At 46.8% G+C, this 15,052-nt stretch overlaps 1 protein-coding gene across 1 annotated transcript in view; it reads left to right on the forward strand.

Moving 5' to 3' along the window:
- Positions 1 to 218: 218 nt before the first annotated feature.
- The window catches only part of Vwf (von Willebrand factor), a 136,716-nt gene continuing 121,882 nt past the window's right edge, over positions 219 to 15,052 (forward strand). Inside the window, exons 1-5 of the mRNA XM_052720566.1 lie at positions 219 to 484; positions 1,888 to 1,942; positions 2,809 to 2,973; positions 13,782 to 13,884; positions 14,161 to 14,369. Coding sequence (XP_052576526.1) covers positions 1,888 to 1,942; positions 2,809 to 2,973; positions 13,782 to 13,884; positions 14,161 to 14,369 — 532 coding nt within the window. The 5' untranslated portion in view covers positions 219 to 484. The remainder of the gene's footprint in view (positions 485 to 1,887; positions 1,943 to 2,808; positions 2,974 to 13,781; positions 13,885 to 14,160; positions 14,370 to 15,052) is intronic.

Genomic DNA, 15,052 nt, shown 5'->3' on the forward strand with positions numbered 1-15,052 from the left:
CCTAGCCTGGACTATGCTGCCACGGGAAACCTACTGTTCCTGGTCCTGGCTGTCTGTGGGGGCACTCAGGGAGTCTCAGGGACCAAACTGAGCTGTGGTGGTGTTTGGAGAGCAAGGCAGCTCATTAAGGCAGTTCCAGGAGCTCTCCCTCCTGTCTCTTTAGGCCTTATCAGCCTGGAAGTACTTCTGCTACTGCTTCCTGCCATTGTTTCACGTCGGTAATTAAGAGGAGGCCAGTGCCCTGTTGTGGCAGCTCACAGCTACTGTGGTGCAGAGGGGTGGGTTCTTGGTCACAGCTTGGGCTTTCTCTCCCTGGCTGTGAGGACTTTGCAGGCCCTGGACTGCTTGACAGCAAGACTGCTCAGAGCCTGAGCCCGTCCATCCAGCGGCTGCTCGAGAATGGCCTAGGAGTCGTGGCACTATTGAGCAGCGGCTGAGTTTCCCGAGGGACGTTGGAGATACAGCCCCTATTTGGAAGGGGAAGGTAAGATGGTTTTGGAAGGAGAGCTGGCTCAGCTGTGGAAGGGAGGCACAAGGCTGATCCCAGTCCCTGAAGTGCTGCCTGGGGCTCCTATGCCTGGACCATTGTTTGGAGGGACGATTCAGAGCTACCCTGACCCTAACGTTCTTTCTCTTCTCACAGCTGGGTTCTGCTTTTCTTTCTGAAGAGGCTTTCTGGCCTGGCAGATCTTAGATGGGATTGACAGGGGCTTTCCCCTCCCTTCGTGGGTACCTGCTGGGAGCTATGGATGCTCCAGTGTGCTGGGAGGACAGGAGAGAGGGACATCTGCTTTGTGACCCAGTGTTGGCCATTTCCAGGAACAAAGTATTCTGTTCACATTTATATTTATCCCTCTTCATTGGCCTGAATGAGCATCATCCCCAGGCTGCCTCAGGTGGCAACTTCGGTGTTTCCTGTGACTTTCTTCAGGAGAGAGGGGCTGTGGCGGGGGCTCTGAGGGTTCAGGGGCTGAGCTGTCAGTCAAGATTGAGTCTTGTCTGGTGGGCTGTGGGGTGAGGCACATTGGAGAGAAATTTCTTAGGTCCAGGGCTATTAGACCCCTATCCCCTTGTCAAAGCTATTTAGCAAACATTGGTTGAGCATGTACTGGGTGCTGAGTGTCCTTGCAGGTTCTGGGGAAGTTGGTAAGAGCAACAGCCCCTGTACTAAAGGTGCTCACGGCCCAGGACAGATGACTAACAAGTACCCAGTGGTGGCCTCTGACTGGTCTCCAAGTCTGGGTTCTGACGGTGGCAACAAATGAGTCAGTTCCTTCTCCTCCTAGTTGGGCGGTGGCTGAGTGGCATCTCTGCTTCAGCTGCTGCAGGGCTGTGGGGACCAGGGATGCCAGGCTAGCCTGGAGGGGAGGGCTGTGGGGACCAGGGATGCCAGGCTAGCCTGGAGGACAGAAGAGAGACAGAACTTCCCCATCCCAGCTGGTCCAAGCACTATTGTCCGGAGAAGGTACCCAGCAGTGTAGTGTGGCTCGCTGGGATAGCTGCTTTTAGGGCTGGCACTGCCATGGGAGCACTTTGGGGACTAGTTTTCGATGTTCAAGGGAGGCATGGGGGCCAGTGAGAACACACACACCACACACACACTTTTTGTTTTGTTTTCTTTGAGATGGGATTTCTCTGGGTAGCCCTGGCTATCCTGGATCTCACTCTGTAGACTAGGCTGGCCTCAAACTCACAGAGATCCACCTGCCTCTGCCTCCCAAGTGCTGGGATTAAAGGCGCGTACTACTACCACCTGTCGAGGATCCACATTTGTTTGACTTAAGAAAATGCCACCCCGCTTGATGCATTGACAGCAGCATGTCCTAGCAGCTGTCTCTCTGGGCAGTGAGAACCACCTCATCCCCCCCCCCCTTTTTTTTTCTGCAGATGAATCCTGCCAGTTTTGAGATCTGGCTGCTTGCTCTGGTCCTCACCTGGCCAGGTAGGTACCAAATGCTTTATTTCCTTACCCCTGCCCAAGGCTACTGGGAATGCCCCCTTCTAGGACTCGGTGCATGTGTCTGGAGCTCATCCATGCTCCGTCTGTGAGGCTTGTGACTTTAAGTCAGTGGTCACCTCTTAGGACAGTTGTACAGAACATTTTGTTCCTGATTTATACTCTCCCATTCCCCCAAACTGAATATCTGAAGGGACAGGGTGGCACAGAACTGTCCCATGTGATGGGAGCACAGGATGAGAAAGATGGAATCCAGGCCTTGGAGACAGTATTTGTTTTCATGTGGTCATCTAGTTGAACCTCTCAGAATGTAGATGAGGGGACTGCTGGTCACAGAGGGGACCACTGCACTAGAGTCACACAGAACCAAGAGGACTGGGTTCTAGACCACCCCCACCCCTCACTACACTTCCCACCCCTCACTACACTGCTTGTCCTACCTTCCTTCCCTCTGGGATTCAGAGTTTGGGAATGCCAGTAGTGCCTTCTGACCATGTGCCATGAAGCAGAGAAAAGAGATAACTGCTGGAATGCCACCCTGAGTTACTGCCTAGGGATGGACCACAAAAGACTCTAATCCTCTCATATTTGCTTTTATAGTCTTAAATTTTTCTACAATGGGCATCATTGCATAAGTCAGTAAATTTCACTATAATGAATCTATGTCCTGGAACACTGTTTCTCCATTATTGTCATGAGTCTGGGGTCATGCTAGAGGCAAAGGTGGCCTTGCCTGAAATGGAAAGTACTTTCCTGTTTCCGCTTTCTGTCAGTTGCAACCTCATTTCTAAGAGGCCAGAGAGCTTTGGGCTGATGGTCCCACCATGCTCATCTGTGGGATCTTCCTTCAGGGACCCTCTGCACAGAAAAGACTCCAGACAGACCATCAATGGCCCGATGCAGTCTCTTTGGGGATGACTTCATTAACACTTTCGATGAAACCATGTACAGCTTCACAGGAGGCTGCAGTTACCTCCTGGCTGGGGACTGCCAAAAACATTCCTTCTCCATTCTCGGTGAGTCCTGGGTACCTGTGGCAGGATCTCAGAACAGGGGCAGCTGAGGTGGGGGAGGGTTCCAATTCTCATGACACATGGCAACAGAAAAAGTATTATCTTTTAGTAATAAAATTTTTTCATACCTGATCAAATGAAAGGCATTTGTTAGTCTTATACATTAATTTGGGTTGAATGACCAAACTGTTTTATGAACTATTGCCTCTCCTAAGTAAGAGGTCTCTCCTGTTCTAATCTAATCTTGATCAACCTTGATGGTATCCATAGCTTTTCTTCTCCTGTGGAAGCAAAAGCAAAACCTCTTCACCAATGCAACACATATCCTGGTTAACATTGTGTTTCTTATGAAATTCTGAGGCTTCTAGCACATTTCCTACCAATAGCTGATCAATTTCATCATCACCTTATGCTAGAGGACCTGGTAGACCTGTATGGGATCTGATATATGTTTTATACAAAGGATGAATAAATAACAAAGTTAATTCTGAATCATCTGGAATAAGTTCAGTAGTTTCAATACATAAAACAGCTGTTTTTGAGAGTCAGTAACTATATTAAGAGGTTCTGGAAAATCTAATAATACCATGAAAAAAAGCATATAACTCTGCTTTCTGAATGGAATCATAAGGACTTTGAGCCACTTTACTTATTTTTTCTGACTTATAATCTGCCTTTCCTGATTTATTTGCATCAGTATAGAATGTAGACGCTCCAGAAATTGGTGTTCCCTATACAATGTGAGGAAGAATCCAGTTAGTTCTCTTTATAAACTAAAATCTCTTGCTTTTGGAATATTTGTTGCTAATCACTCCCAAAAAATTACTGCAAGCTCTTTGCCAATGTTCATTTTCTGCCCATAATGAGAAAATTTCAGCATTAGTAAAAGGCATCACAATTTCTGCTAGGTCTATTCCTGCTAATTGATGAGGTCTCAACTTTCCTTTCAGAATCAATTCAGAAACATTTTCTACATAGGTTTTAATTTTTTACTCTGTGTGGTAAAATATCCATTCTATTGTATTATCTTTTCTCTGCATAAGAATTCTTGTAGGAGAATGAGTAGACGGTAAAGTAACTAAAATACAATCAAGCTCTGGATCCAAGTGATCCCCATGTGAATCCTGTAATTTCTTTTCCACCAAAGCCAATTCTCTCTCTGCTTCAGCTGATAGTTTTCTTGGACTATTTAAGTCCTTATCACCTTGTAAGGTTTGAAATAAATTACTTAGTTCTTGAGTTGTTAATCCGATTGTGGGCTGTAGCCAGTTAGTATCTCCCAGCAATTTTTGAAAATCATTAAGAGTTTGTAATTGAGCTCTCCTGATTTGTACTTTCTGTGGTTAAATTTTCTGTAAACCTATCTTATATCCTAAATAACCAACAGAATCTTCTCTTTGTGTTTTTTTTTGGGAGCATTTTGTAATCCCCAACAAGGCAAAATTCTCTTTACTTCATCAAACATTTTTCTAAAGTATCTGTGTCTGAATCAGACAATAAGATATCATTCATATAATGGTAAATTATAGATTGAGGAAACTGTTTATAAATTAGTTCTAGTGGCTGTTATACAGAATATTGACATAAGGTAGGGCTGTTTAACATTCCTTGTAGAAGAATTTCCAATGGTATCTTTCAACAGGCTGGGAATTATTAAAAGTAGGAACTATGAAGGCAAATTTTTGTCTATCCCGCTCTCGTAAAAGTATAGTAAAAAAGTAGTCTTTTAAATCAATAACTACAACAAATCATCCCTTAGTTAATAAAGAAGGCAATGTAATTCCATGCTATAAAGAACCCATCGGCTGAATCACCTTATTTATGTCTCTTAAATCTGTTAACATTCTCCATTTTCAGATTTCATTTTAATAACAAATATAGGAGAATTCCAAGGACTGGTTGATTCTTTAATATGTTGAACATTTAGCTACTCCTGTACCAACTGTTCTAATGCCTGTAATTTTTCTGATGTTGAAGGCCAATGTTCTACCCAAATAGGTTTGTAAGTTAACCATTTTAAAGGTAGGGCTGTTGGTATCTTGAAAGATCATCAGCTATTATGGCCTGCTTATATATGACCTGAATAGTTGGTGACTGTCCTTGAGAATACATTTTAATATTTTTCTTAGAAGCATATATTAATTAACAGTTTGTTTCTGTGATTGGAGCAATGTTAATTTGTGTTTTCCATTGCTGCAACAAATCACATCCCCATAATTCATTGCTATGCTAGCCACATATAGTTTTAATTTTCCTATCTGTCCTTCTAGCCCTATACATTCAACCCATCTTGCACTTTGTTTACCTGAGATAAAGTTCCAATTCCTAAACACTGAACATTTACCTCTTAAAGAGGCCAATCTGGATGGTAAGATTTTGGTGAAATTATTGTTACATCTGCATCTGTGTCTACCAAACCCTCAATTTCAATGCCATTTATTTGTATTTTTAGCTTTGGCCTTTGATCATTTCTAGAAGTTTTCCAAAATACTTGTTTTCTGGTCTCTCTTAAAAATTTTGTTTTATCTGCTGAAGCTGTTCTGTCATCCAGAGCAGTATGGTTTTTAACAACAGGTATCAAGTCTTTTAATTTCTCCATAGAGGGGTCTCTCCAATGCTGACAGGGAATGATTGAGCCAAATTTGACATGGGGGCCTGCAAGAGGCCCCCTAAGGCATTTCCCAATGGGAAAGGATTATTTTGCATTCCTTAGTCCAGTGCTGGTCTTTGCCATACCTTCTGAATATTCCAGAAGGCTGGGACCTTCTGTTTGGATTATCTCTAGAAAAAACATGGTTTTTAGGAATGCCTTGCCTATAGTCCCTTTTCAGATGACCTCGTTTACCACAATTAAAACATCTGGCTGGGCGGTGGTGGCACATGCTTTTAATCCCAGCACTTGGGAGGCAGAGGCAGGTGGATCTCTGTGAGTTCAAGGCCAGCCTGGGCTACAGAGTGAGTTCCAGGAAAGGCACAAAGCTACCCAGAGAAACCCTGTCGGGGGGGGGGGGGGATCTGATCTTTTGATTTTTCTTAAAATTTTTAGAAATCACTTCTCCTATCCAAGTGTCATCATAAGTATGAGATCCAATATTGGCCAAGCCCTTGCAGTCCTGTGGTCCACTTATAATCACTCAGAACCTTATATTAATTATAACTGCTTGGCCATTAGCTCAGGCTTATTACTGACTAGCTCTTACACTTAAATTAACCCATAATTCTTATTTATGTTTAGCCACGTGGCTTGGTACCTTTTCTCAGTTCTGCCTTGTCATCATGCTTCCTCTGTGTCTGGCTGGTGACTCCTGACTCAGCCTTCCTCTTCCCAGAATTCTCCTCTCTGCTTATCCCACCTATACTTCCTGCCTGGCTACTGGCCAATCAGCATTTTATTTATCAACCAATCAGAGCAACACACATCCACAGCATACAGAACAACATTCCACAGCATCTTGGTTACTTTTCTGTTGCTGTGAAGAGACACCATGACCAAGGCAAAGTATAGAAGAAACAGTTTATTGAGGCTTACAGTTCCTGAGGGTGAACCCATGACCATCATGGCCAGGAACATGGAAGCAGTCAGGCATGCAGGCATGGGTCTGGAGCAGTAGCAGAGGGTTTACATCCTGACTTGCAGGTAGGGGTCAGAAAAAGGGAGTGAGAGCTAACTAAGAATGCCATGTCTTTTGAAACCTCAAGCCTCACCCCCACTATGATACCTCCTCCAACAAGGCTACACCTCCTAATCCTTCCAAATAATTCTACCTAGTATTCCACTAGGGACCAAGTATTCGAATATATGAACCTATGAGGGGCATCCACATTCAAACCATCACAGTGTCTGCTCCACTCAGCAGGCTGGGAGGCAGCAGGCTGGAATCTTGCATAGCAAGGAAGGGTCTGAAAGAACTAGAGTACTGGTGAGGGGGAGTGTCTTAGTCACTCTTCTATTGCTGTGAAGAGATACCATGACCATGGCAACTCTTATAAAGGAAAGCATTTAATTTGAGCTTGCTTACAGTTTCAGAGGTTTAGTCCACTATCATTATGGTAGGGAGCATGGCGGCACACAGGCAGACATGGTGCTGGAGAAGGAGCCGAGAGTTCTATACCCAGATCCACAGGCAGCAGGAGGAGAGACACACTGGGCCTGGCTTGAGCATTTGAAACCCTGAAGCCTATCCCCAGTGACACACTTCCTCCAACAAGGCCATACCTCCTAATCCCTGTCAAGTAGTGCCACTCCCTAATGACCAAGCATTGAAATCTCTGAGCAATGAGACGGTCATTCCTATTTAAACCATCACAGGTAGGGATATGGGAAACAAGGATTGGGTGGCCTGGGTCACAATAACAAGGTTGGAGCTGCAAAAAGCTAGAGATATTCTCAGGATGTAACAAGATGGGGAAACCATCCTGAGCCCTGGGCTGTGGGGTCCCACCTTGCTGCAGAGGCAACAGCTAGGGACTGGTTTAGGAGAGGAGAATCTCCCCCTGCCCCAGCTAGGAGGCAGGAACTCAGGCCTGCCACTGAGGTGGCCCCAGTGTGTATTCTAAGTGGAGCTCTCCCTACTTAACCATCACGGCAGAGAGGTACAGACATCCTATCTGTTGACTGTGGGCATTGGTGAGTCAGAATGGAGGGGTAGGAGTGACAGAGGATGGTTTAGACTGTGTTTTTTAAAAAAATTTATTTTTATTTATGTGTGTGTGTGTGTGTGTGTACATGTATGACTATATGCCATGTATATGCCAGAGCCTGCAGATCCCTGGAGTTACAGGCAATTATGAGTCATCTGATAGGGGTGTTGGGAACCAAACAGAAGTCCTCTGGAAAGCAGTGAATGCTCCTTATCTGAGCCATCTCTCTAGCCTTGACACAAGGTTTTGACAAGGAAACTATCACTTCTCTACCCCATGGTTTCAGATGCAGGGAGGGAGATGCTGATGCCCTGGAGGGTTGCTGCCTGGGCTCTGTTGGCTTTAGCTTTGTTCTGCAGCAACCCTGCCTGGAGACAGGCCAGTAAGCAGTACATAAAGACTCTTAGGACCAGGCATAGAGTTCACATTTTGGGCTCTGGGAACCCAGCAAGCATATTGAAAGAGCTCCCTTTCTCCCCACATAAGCCCAACTCAAACTTCCTCCTCTACTAAGGGAACCTCCATAGCCAAGGAAACTCCAGCTGTGTTGCTGTCTCTGGAATGTCGTTATGACCCCCACCAGGAAGGCCCCTGCCTCACTTTTCCGTTGATAGGACACAATACCATGACAAAAGCAAGATAAAGAAGGGTTTCTTTTGGCTAGAACTGGTTACAAGGGTCGTCACCATGTCAGGAGCATGAGGCAGCTGGTCACATGGCACCTACAGTTAAGAAACAGAGAGCAACGAGTGCTTTTTGATAGGGACTTTTCTCCTTTTTGTTTAGTTTAGGACCCAGTCCAGGAAATGACACCAAACACTTTTAGGATGTGGTTTCCCACTTCAATTAACCCGATCAAGATAGTTCTTCTCAGGCATGGTCACAGGTCAATCTATTCTAGATACTCCTTCCCAGAGGCTCCTTTTCTGGGTGGTTCTAGAGCTCATTAAGTCCACAATTGAGAGTCACCATCACATCCACTTTGACTACTTGGCTCTGGTTGGCACGGGGTTCATCAGCGTGGGTCAGCCAATCGGCTCATCTTCCCAAGGACTTGGAGGCTATGCCCCTGTGGGGAGATGGAAGCATAAGAAGAGCCATATACTCACGCCCCTTCTCCATCAGAGTCCCCAGGGATGCAACACGGTCTCTCCAGCTGCCTGTCTTTAAGATTCAGGTGCTCTGAGGCTCAGTTGAGATCAGCTCTTTGAAAACGTGGCCTGTTATCCAAACTAAGTTACAAAAGCATCTGGGTCATCACAGGATGTCCATTTATTGGATTCTCATGTCAGAGTCACACACTGCTGGGCCTCAATGTGCTTCTGTCAAGGTCAGATTCTCTTTCACGGTAACCCTTTCCTGCCACCACACAAGGCTGTAGGAGAGGCCCAGCCTCATGGGTTATTCTTTTCTTCATTTTGGTACCCAGGCGGCACTTGAGATCCAAGGAAGGTCCATGTATTTCCAGATATCCCTGTTGATTTCCCACTAGTTTATGATTCTTTCTCATGACTACTTGCTCTTCTCAAGGGTCAGAGTCAGTCTTCTGGAAGCTGTTGGTTAGAACCAGTTGTACAGCAAAAGCACTTTACTGTAGATTGATTGCATTTGCTCCCAAATCCTACTGTAATATCAGAAAGATGGTGGTTACTGTTCCTGTTGGTATTAGTGATTTGTAGGAGGTGGTCTGGAGCGGTGTTGGGGAGGGGACCAGAGCCCTGGGTCAAGGGAAGAAACCTAGACTTTGGGCCCTGGGTTTCGTTTATAGGCCTAGGGTCACTTTGTGCTCAATTGTTTTCCAGCGACATCCTGTTTCCTTGGTTCTAAATCATTTGCATTCCTGTCTGGGTGTTTGTGGACCTTATTCATATCCTGGATAAAGTGTTTATGTCTGTACATGAAAGCCTACCTGATACCAAGGGGAGCCCTCCTGTGAGTGAGGTCCCAAGCCAAGGTTTCATGTCTTCCACAGTCAGCATAGGGGCCCCAGAGAGACCTGGGGGTCCTGATTCCTCCAGCTTTGTAGAGCCTCCTCTTCCTGAGTTATAGCCACAAGGTCCGGCTCCCAAATTAGCCTGAGGAGAGCCATAAGCAACTGGAAGCCTGCTTAGTCACTTCCACAGTCCGAACTTCAGCGTCTGTGTTCTGGGTCAGAACAGAACCCTGTTAGGAGTCTGGACAGAGGACTCCTTGCTCCAGACTCACTGACACAGTGTCGTTCCTTAGAAATGCAGATGGCTGAGTGCCTCACTGATGTTTGAGTGTCCCCCAGGACTCAAGCTTCCTGTATGCTTTCAATGAGGCTGGATGCCTCCTGCTCCCACCGAAGGGGTGAGGGTTGACTGCTCATGGCTCACTAAGCACCTTGTACAGTAAGTTCAAGGCCAGCTGGGAGCCTGGCTGGTTTGTCTTTCTTCTCGGGTGGACACCCAGCCCTTCCTTTCCCAGCAGTGCTAGGGAGTGTGACTTTGGAGGTTTGTCGGGTGTGGAGTTCCCTTTGGGGGTCTGTGGACACTTTGAGCAGCCTGCTTTCCTAACAGCTATACAGTAGCTGCAGCAGGGAAAGGAGGCGAATGAAATGGAAGGAATTTCCCGTCGGTGTCGGTGGTTCACTGAACCCACTGCACTGAGAGATCCTGGTTAGGCAGCTTCGTCTTGTAGGAGGACATGAGAGCGGGATCAGAAAACACAAGAGCATGCTCTGTTCTAGGAGAGCATGCTCTGTTCCAGGAGAGCATGCTCTGTTCCAGGAGAGCAGTCAAGCTGACGGTTCTCTCCCCGCTTGTTCAGGTGGCCTCTGAGACCCTCCGCACTCTCATAGTGTTTCCTCCAATCCCCTCAGATCCACTGGCCAATCCTGCAGTGGGTGTGGGTCACCCGCTCTGAAGCCTCCTCCCCTTGCAGGGTTAGGAATGCCACAGGTTCTCCACGGTTCTGCCTTCACTGGAGGTCCCAGTGCTAAACCCATCCTGACCCTACGTTGTTCATTTCCACTTGTCTCCGAGTAGGAAATGGGGCCTGGTTACCATAGGCTAAACTATCCACTTTCAGACCACAGTTGTAGCGGTAGGTGAAGATCCTGGGCCACCAGCTCTACCCTGCTCCTGCTCACATCCGGCCCACCTTGACACTACTGTGCCCTGGACTTGCTGATTCCGGTCTTCCTGGGGTCCTGAGCAAGTCCTTCAAATGCTCTGTGATGAGGGGCTGGTGACTATTAGGGTCACCACCCGGGGGACCCACATTCCACAGCTCTTATTACACAGTCTGTCCCCTTTCCTGTCACTCTTACGTGTAAGGTGATGTTGACACAACTGGCCCCCTTTCCCTTTGTTTCAGACAGAGTTATGCTACATAGCTCAGGTTGGCCTGGAACTCGTCATCATCCTGTTTCAGCCTCCTTGAGTGCTGGGATCACACACCTCACTTTATCTTGATTTTGTGTCTGTTTTCCTCAGACTTTCTTTGAGTATCAATCCAGCTGACCTCATGTTCCTCCTTCTCTTCCTTCTCCTTAAGTCTGAGTGCCCCTCACCCTTCATCCTTCTCTTGGGAAGGGTGGGAGCTCTCATGCTCCCCAACATGGCTCTGGGGTCCTTCTTGTTTGATTTTCTTCTCCTGCTGCATTCTGGGCTGGTACAACCTTGTGGGCAGTGACAGTGACCTCTGAGCTTCCTATGACATCTTTTAAAGAATTGTTGGTCCAGAGCTGTGTGGCCATGGCACGGCCCCAGCTGCCCAGGGGCTTCATTTCCTAGCACCACCCTACCTAGAGCTTCCCTGGCTCACTGGTTCCCAGATACCTTCCCTGAATCCCCATAGGAGGGAGAGCCTGTAAGAAGGAAAGGCCCACAGGTAACCTTTCCTCTTCCTAGGAGGAAGGTGCCCTTAACACCTGGTGGGGTTTCCTAGGAAATGGAGACAGAACATCTTTGTCCACCTGCACCACAAGGTTGGGGATGTGAGGGAAGAACAGATCCATGAGGAGACAAGCTAGAGGTCATAAGGGTCACGGGCATCCAGAGGGAAGGAGACGAAGAGGTCCTTACCCTGCCTCATTGCTGGTTCTGTTGGTGTGCGGTGTTGGGAGTGTAAGCCTCAGGCTAGCCTAAGATGGGCTTTGGCTTTGGACCCACAGCAAATGCCTAGGGACAGGAACGATCCTTGAGAGGGCTAGCACACTGGAGCTTGATGCCGTTTATCTTTTAAAAGTCATTTTAGTGTTGTCATTTCCCAGCACATAGAGAAGCTAAAGTGATAGGATATCCATGCACTCACCACTGAAAGTCTACCATGACTGTTTTATCTGCCCGTCACCTACGGTCCTGGATTGTCACCGCTTAACTGCTGCTGCCAGAGACTACTCACTCTCCAGAACTATTCTCAGGCTGAAGAGAGGCTCAGCAGTTAAGAGCCCATGCTGTGCTTGCAGAGGACACATGCATACCACCCCTCCCAACTCTCACACATACGTGTAATAAAAAAAAAATCTGTTCTCAGTGATAGTGCAGAGCAGGTCGGCCCTTCAGCTTAGAAACGTGTGACCGGGCTGAATGAGGACAGTTAGGAGATTGGAGTTGGCTGTGTTTTCTACTCCAGCATCATTCCGTAAAACAATGAGCCGAGCAGAGGAGGTGTGGTCCCAGATGGAGAAGGACAAGACCGAGAACACAGTGATGAGCGTGTTCAGTTGATTTCCTTGTGAACATTTTAGCGATATTTTCTCTCCCTCCCTCCCTCTTACTTTTCTTCCTCTTTCCCTCCCCTCTCTCTATCTCACTCTCCTGCATCTTTATTCACTTGTTTATTTATTTACTCATGTGTGGAGGTCATAGGATGTCTTGCGGGAATCGGTTCTTTTCTTCTGACACATGGGTCCTGGGGATCCATCTCAGGTTGTCCAGTTTGGCAACAGATACACACAGCTTTACGCTCAGCGCCATCTCAATAGTTCTCTCTCCTGTTTTCTCAGAAGGTCGGATGAACATGTTTCCGGTTGGTAACATTTTGGTTTGGCCCGTCCAGCCGGGTGTAGGATCTCAATTCGAATTGACGACCTTTTACGTTCTGTTTAATGGGTTTGGCACCTCTCTTTCCTCTGGGCAGTGTTGCTGGGAGGTTCTACAGAGTCCGGCCTCTTCAGGGAGTGAAGAAGCTCGATCTGTCTTTAGCTCATTCATCAGTGGTCCCCACTCTGGTGGCAACATCTTAGATCAACAGACCTCTCCAAGTCTTCTGTGGGCGTGGCTCCATAGGCTTCCTTGCCACTTTGCTGAGGAGTTGGAGGCCACAGCCTCCATCCCTCTAGGAGAAGATGTAGATGTATTTACTCATCCCTAAGGCTCGTCTTCCACCCAATTTCTATGCCCTGTTCTCTGTAAGGTATTTGACTTGTCTTCGCCGGCTTCCCTTCTTGATTTCCTCCAATTTCTGTCTCCAGGGCTCCAGACTCAGGTTCTCTATTGACCCTTCTGCTTCCTTTATCTCCTACACAGCCTGTTGTCTTTGAACATCAACGGCCCAGACATTGTGTTTCTTACACATTAACTCCAGATTGCTAAGTTTTGAGAATGCTGTGGCAAATGCCTGGCCAGTTTGTACTCTTTCATCCCAGTTTCGTTTACAGCTGTCTCCGTGTTTGCCCCTCACAGCCAGACCATTGACAGAGACCATTTCACCAGGTGTTTGGCCGTACAGATATCACTAGTGGAGATATCAGTAACTTACTGAGTCCCTGTTAAAGTTCCCCCACACTCTTTAAGTTTCTCACAGAAAACCATGTGCAGTTAGACAGTGGAGCTCAAGTCTCCGTTTTAGACAAACATCACATAGATTCTTGCTCGGAGTCTCCTAAGATGACAGCACTATGGGAAAGTATTGGGTACCAACAGCTCACACTACTTGTATTTGTGGTCATTCAAGGTGAGTCTTATTCTTACACCAAGATGATAAACTCCCAGAAGGACACGGTGATACCTATGGGAGTCCACTGAGGGCCATGTATCCATCCCTTCGTACTTTCGGACAAATAGTAAGATGAGGGAGTGGGATTTTCAGAGATTTTTGTAGCTCTTTGGTTGAGTCTTTTGGGAGAAGTTTTCCATGGAAATTACAGAGGTGATAGTACCAAATTTATTAATTTTGGGGGGTGCTTTTTTTTTTCCTTTCAGGGAACTTCCAAGATGGCAAGAGAGTGAGCCTGTCTGTGTATCTTGGGGAGTTTTTTGACATCCATTTGTTTGTCAATGGCACTGTGATGCAGGGGGACCAAAGGTAAGTCGGAAACTCGGGGTCCAGTTGGAAAGGACCCCGGAGCTCTTCTCACACGTTCCTCACTTCATCCACATTTAAATGTAGAAAATGGGGCCCCGAGACAGGAATTACACGTGCCCAAAGGAAGCAAGTAGCAGGCTGGCTGAGGGCAGGGTCTCGGCAATGATGGTCTAGAGCCTTGATCACTGAGCATCGCTGTCTGAACCTGTAACCCGGGGTTGGGTAGGAAGGTTGGCAAGATCCAGAAGCCCAATGAGTTTGCCCTTTGCCCTCCAGCATCGCCATGCCCTATGCCTCCAAAGGACTCTACCTAGAAGCTGAGGCTGGGTACTACAAGCTTTCCAGTGAGGCCTATGGTTTTGTGGCCAAAATTGATGGTGATGGCAACTTCCAAGTCCTGATGTCAGACAGACATTTCAACAAGACCTGTGGACTGTGTGGTGACTTTAATGTCTTTGCTGAAGATGACTTCAGGATGCAGGAAGGTAAGCTACTGTTTGAAGTATCTAGAGCTTTCAACCTGCTAATTTGATGGCTGATGCCTTTTCATAATCATTGACTCTGTGCTTCACAATTTTGGATTGTGAGCTCATCTTATATTTTTGGTTGTGAGCCTAGCCTTTAACGGCTGAGCCATCTCTCCAGCCTGAGCTCATCTTTAGAAGGGTTTTATGTTAAAATTTCAATCTGCAATGCATTTCTCTCTCTCTCTCTCTCTCTCTCTCTCTCTCTCTCTCTCTCTCTCTCTCCTCTGTGTGTCTCTCTCTTCTCTCTCTTTCTCTAATTTCTTGAGGCAGGTTTTCTCTGTGTAGTCCTGGCTGTCCTGGATCTTGCTCTGTAGACCAGGCTGCTCTTGAACTCAGAGATCCGCCGCCTGCCTTTGCCTCTCAAGTGCTGGGACTAAAGGTGTGCACCACTTTGCCTCGCTGAATTATTGACTCTTAAAAGAAGCGTACATCTGAATCCCGAGCCGCGAGAGGCTTTATCCTTACTTTATGTTTCCAGGGGAGACTATTCTTCCCTCTTATCCTGAGTGCAGGTCAAGGAAACAAACTTTTGTTTTTCTATTTTTCATAGAAGATTGCTTTTCTTGTCAGCTTTCCCACAGAGAGCATCCTTGGAGGGTCACACCTTCATGACAGGGTCTAGCTCCACCTCCCCCATCATG

This window comes from Peromyscus californicus, unplaced genomic scaffold (genome assembly GCF_007827085.1).
Source record: "Peromyscus californicus insignis strain IS unplaced genomic scaffold, ASM782708v3 Scaffold_6__1_contigs__length_162567912, whole genome shotgun sequence".
NCBI lineage: Eukaryota > Metazoa > Chordata > Mammalia > Rodentia > Cricetidae > Peromyscus > Peromyscus californicus.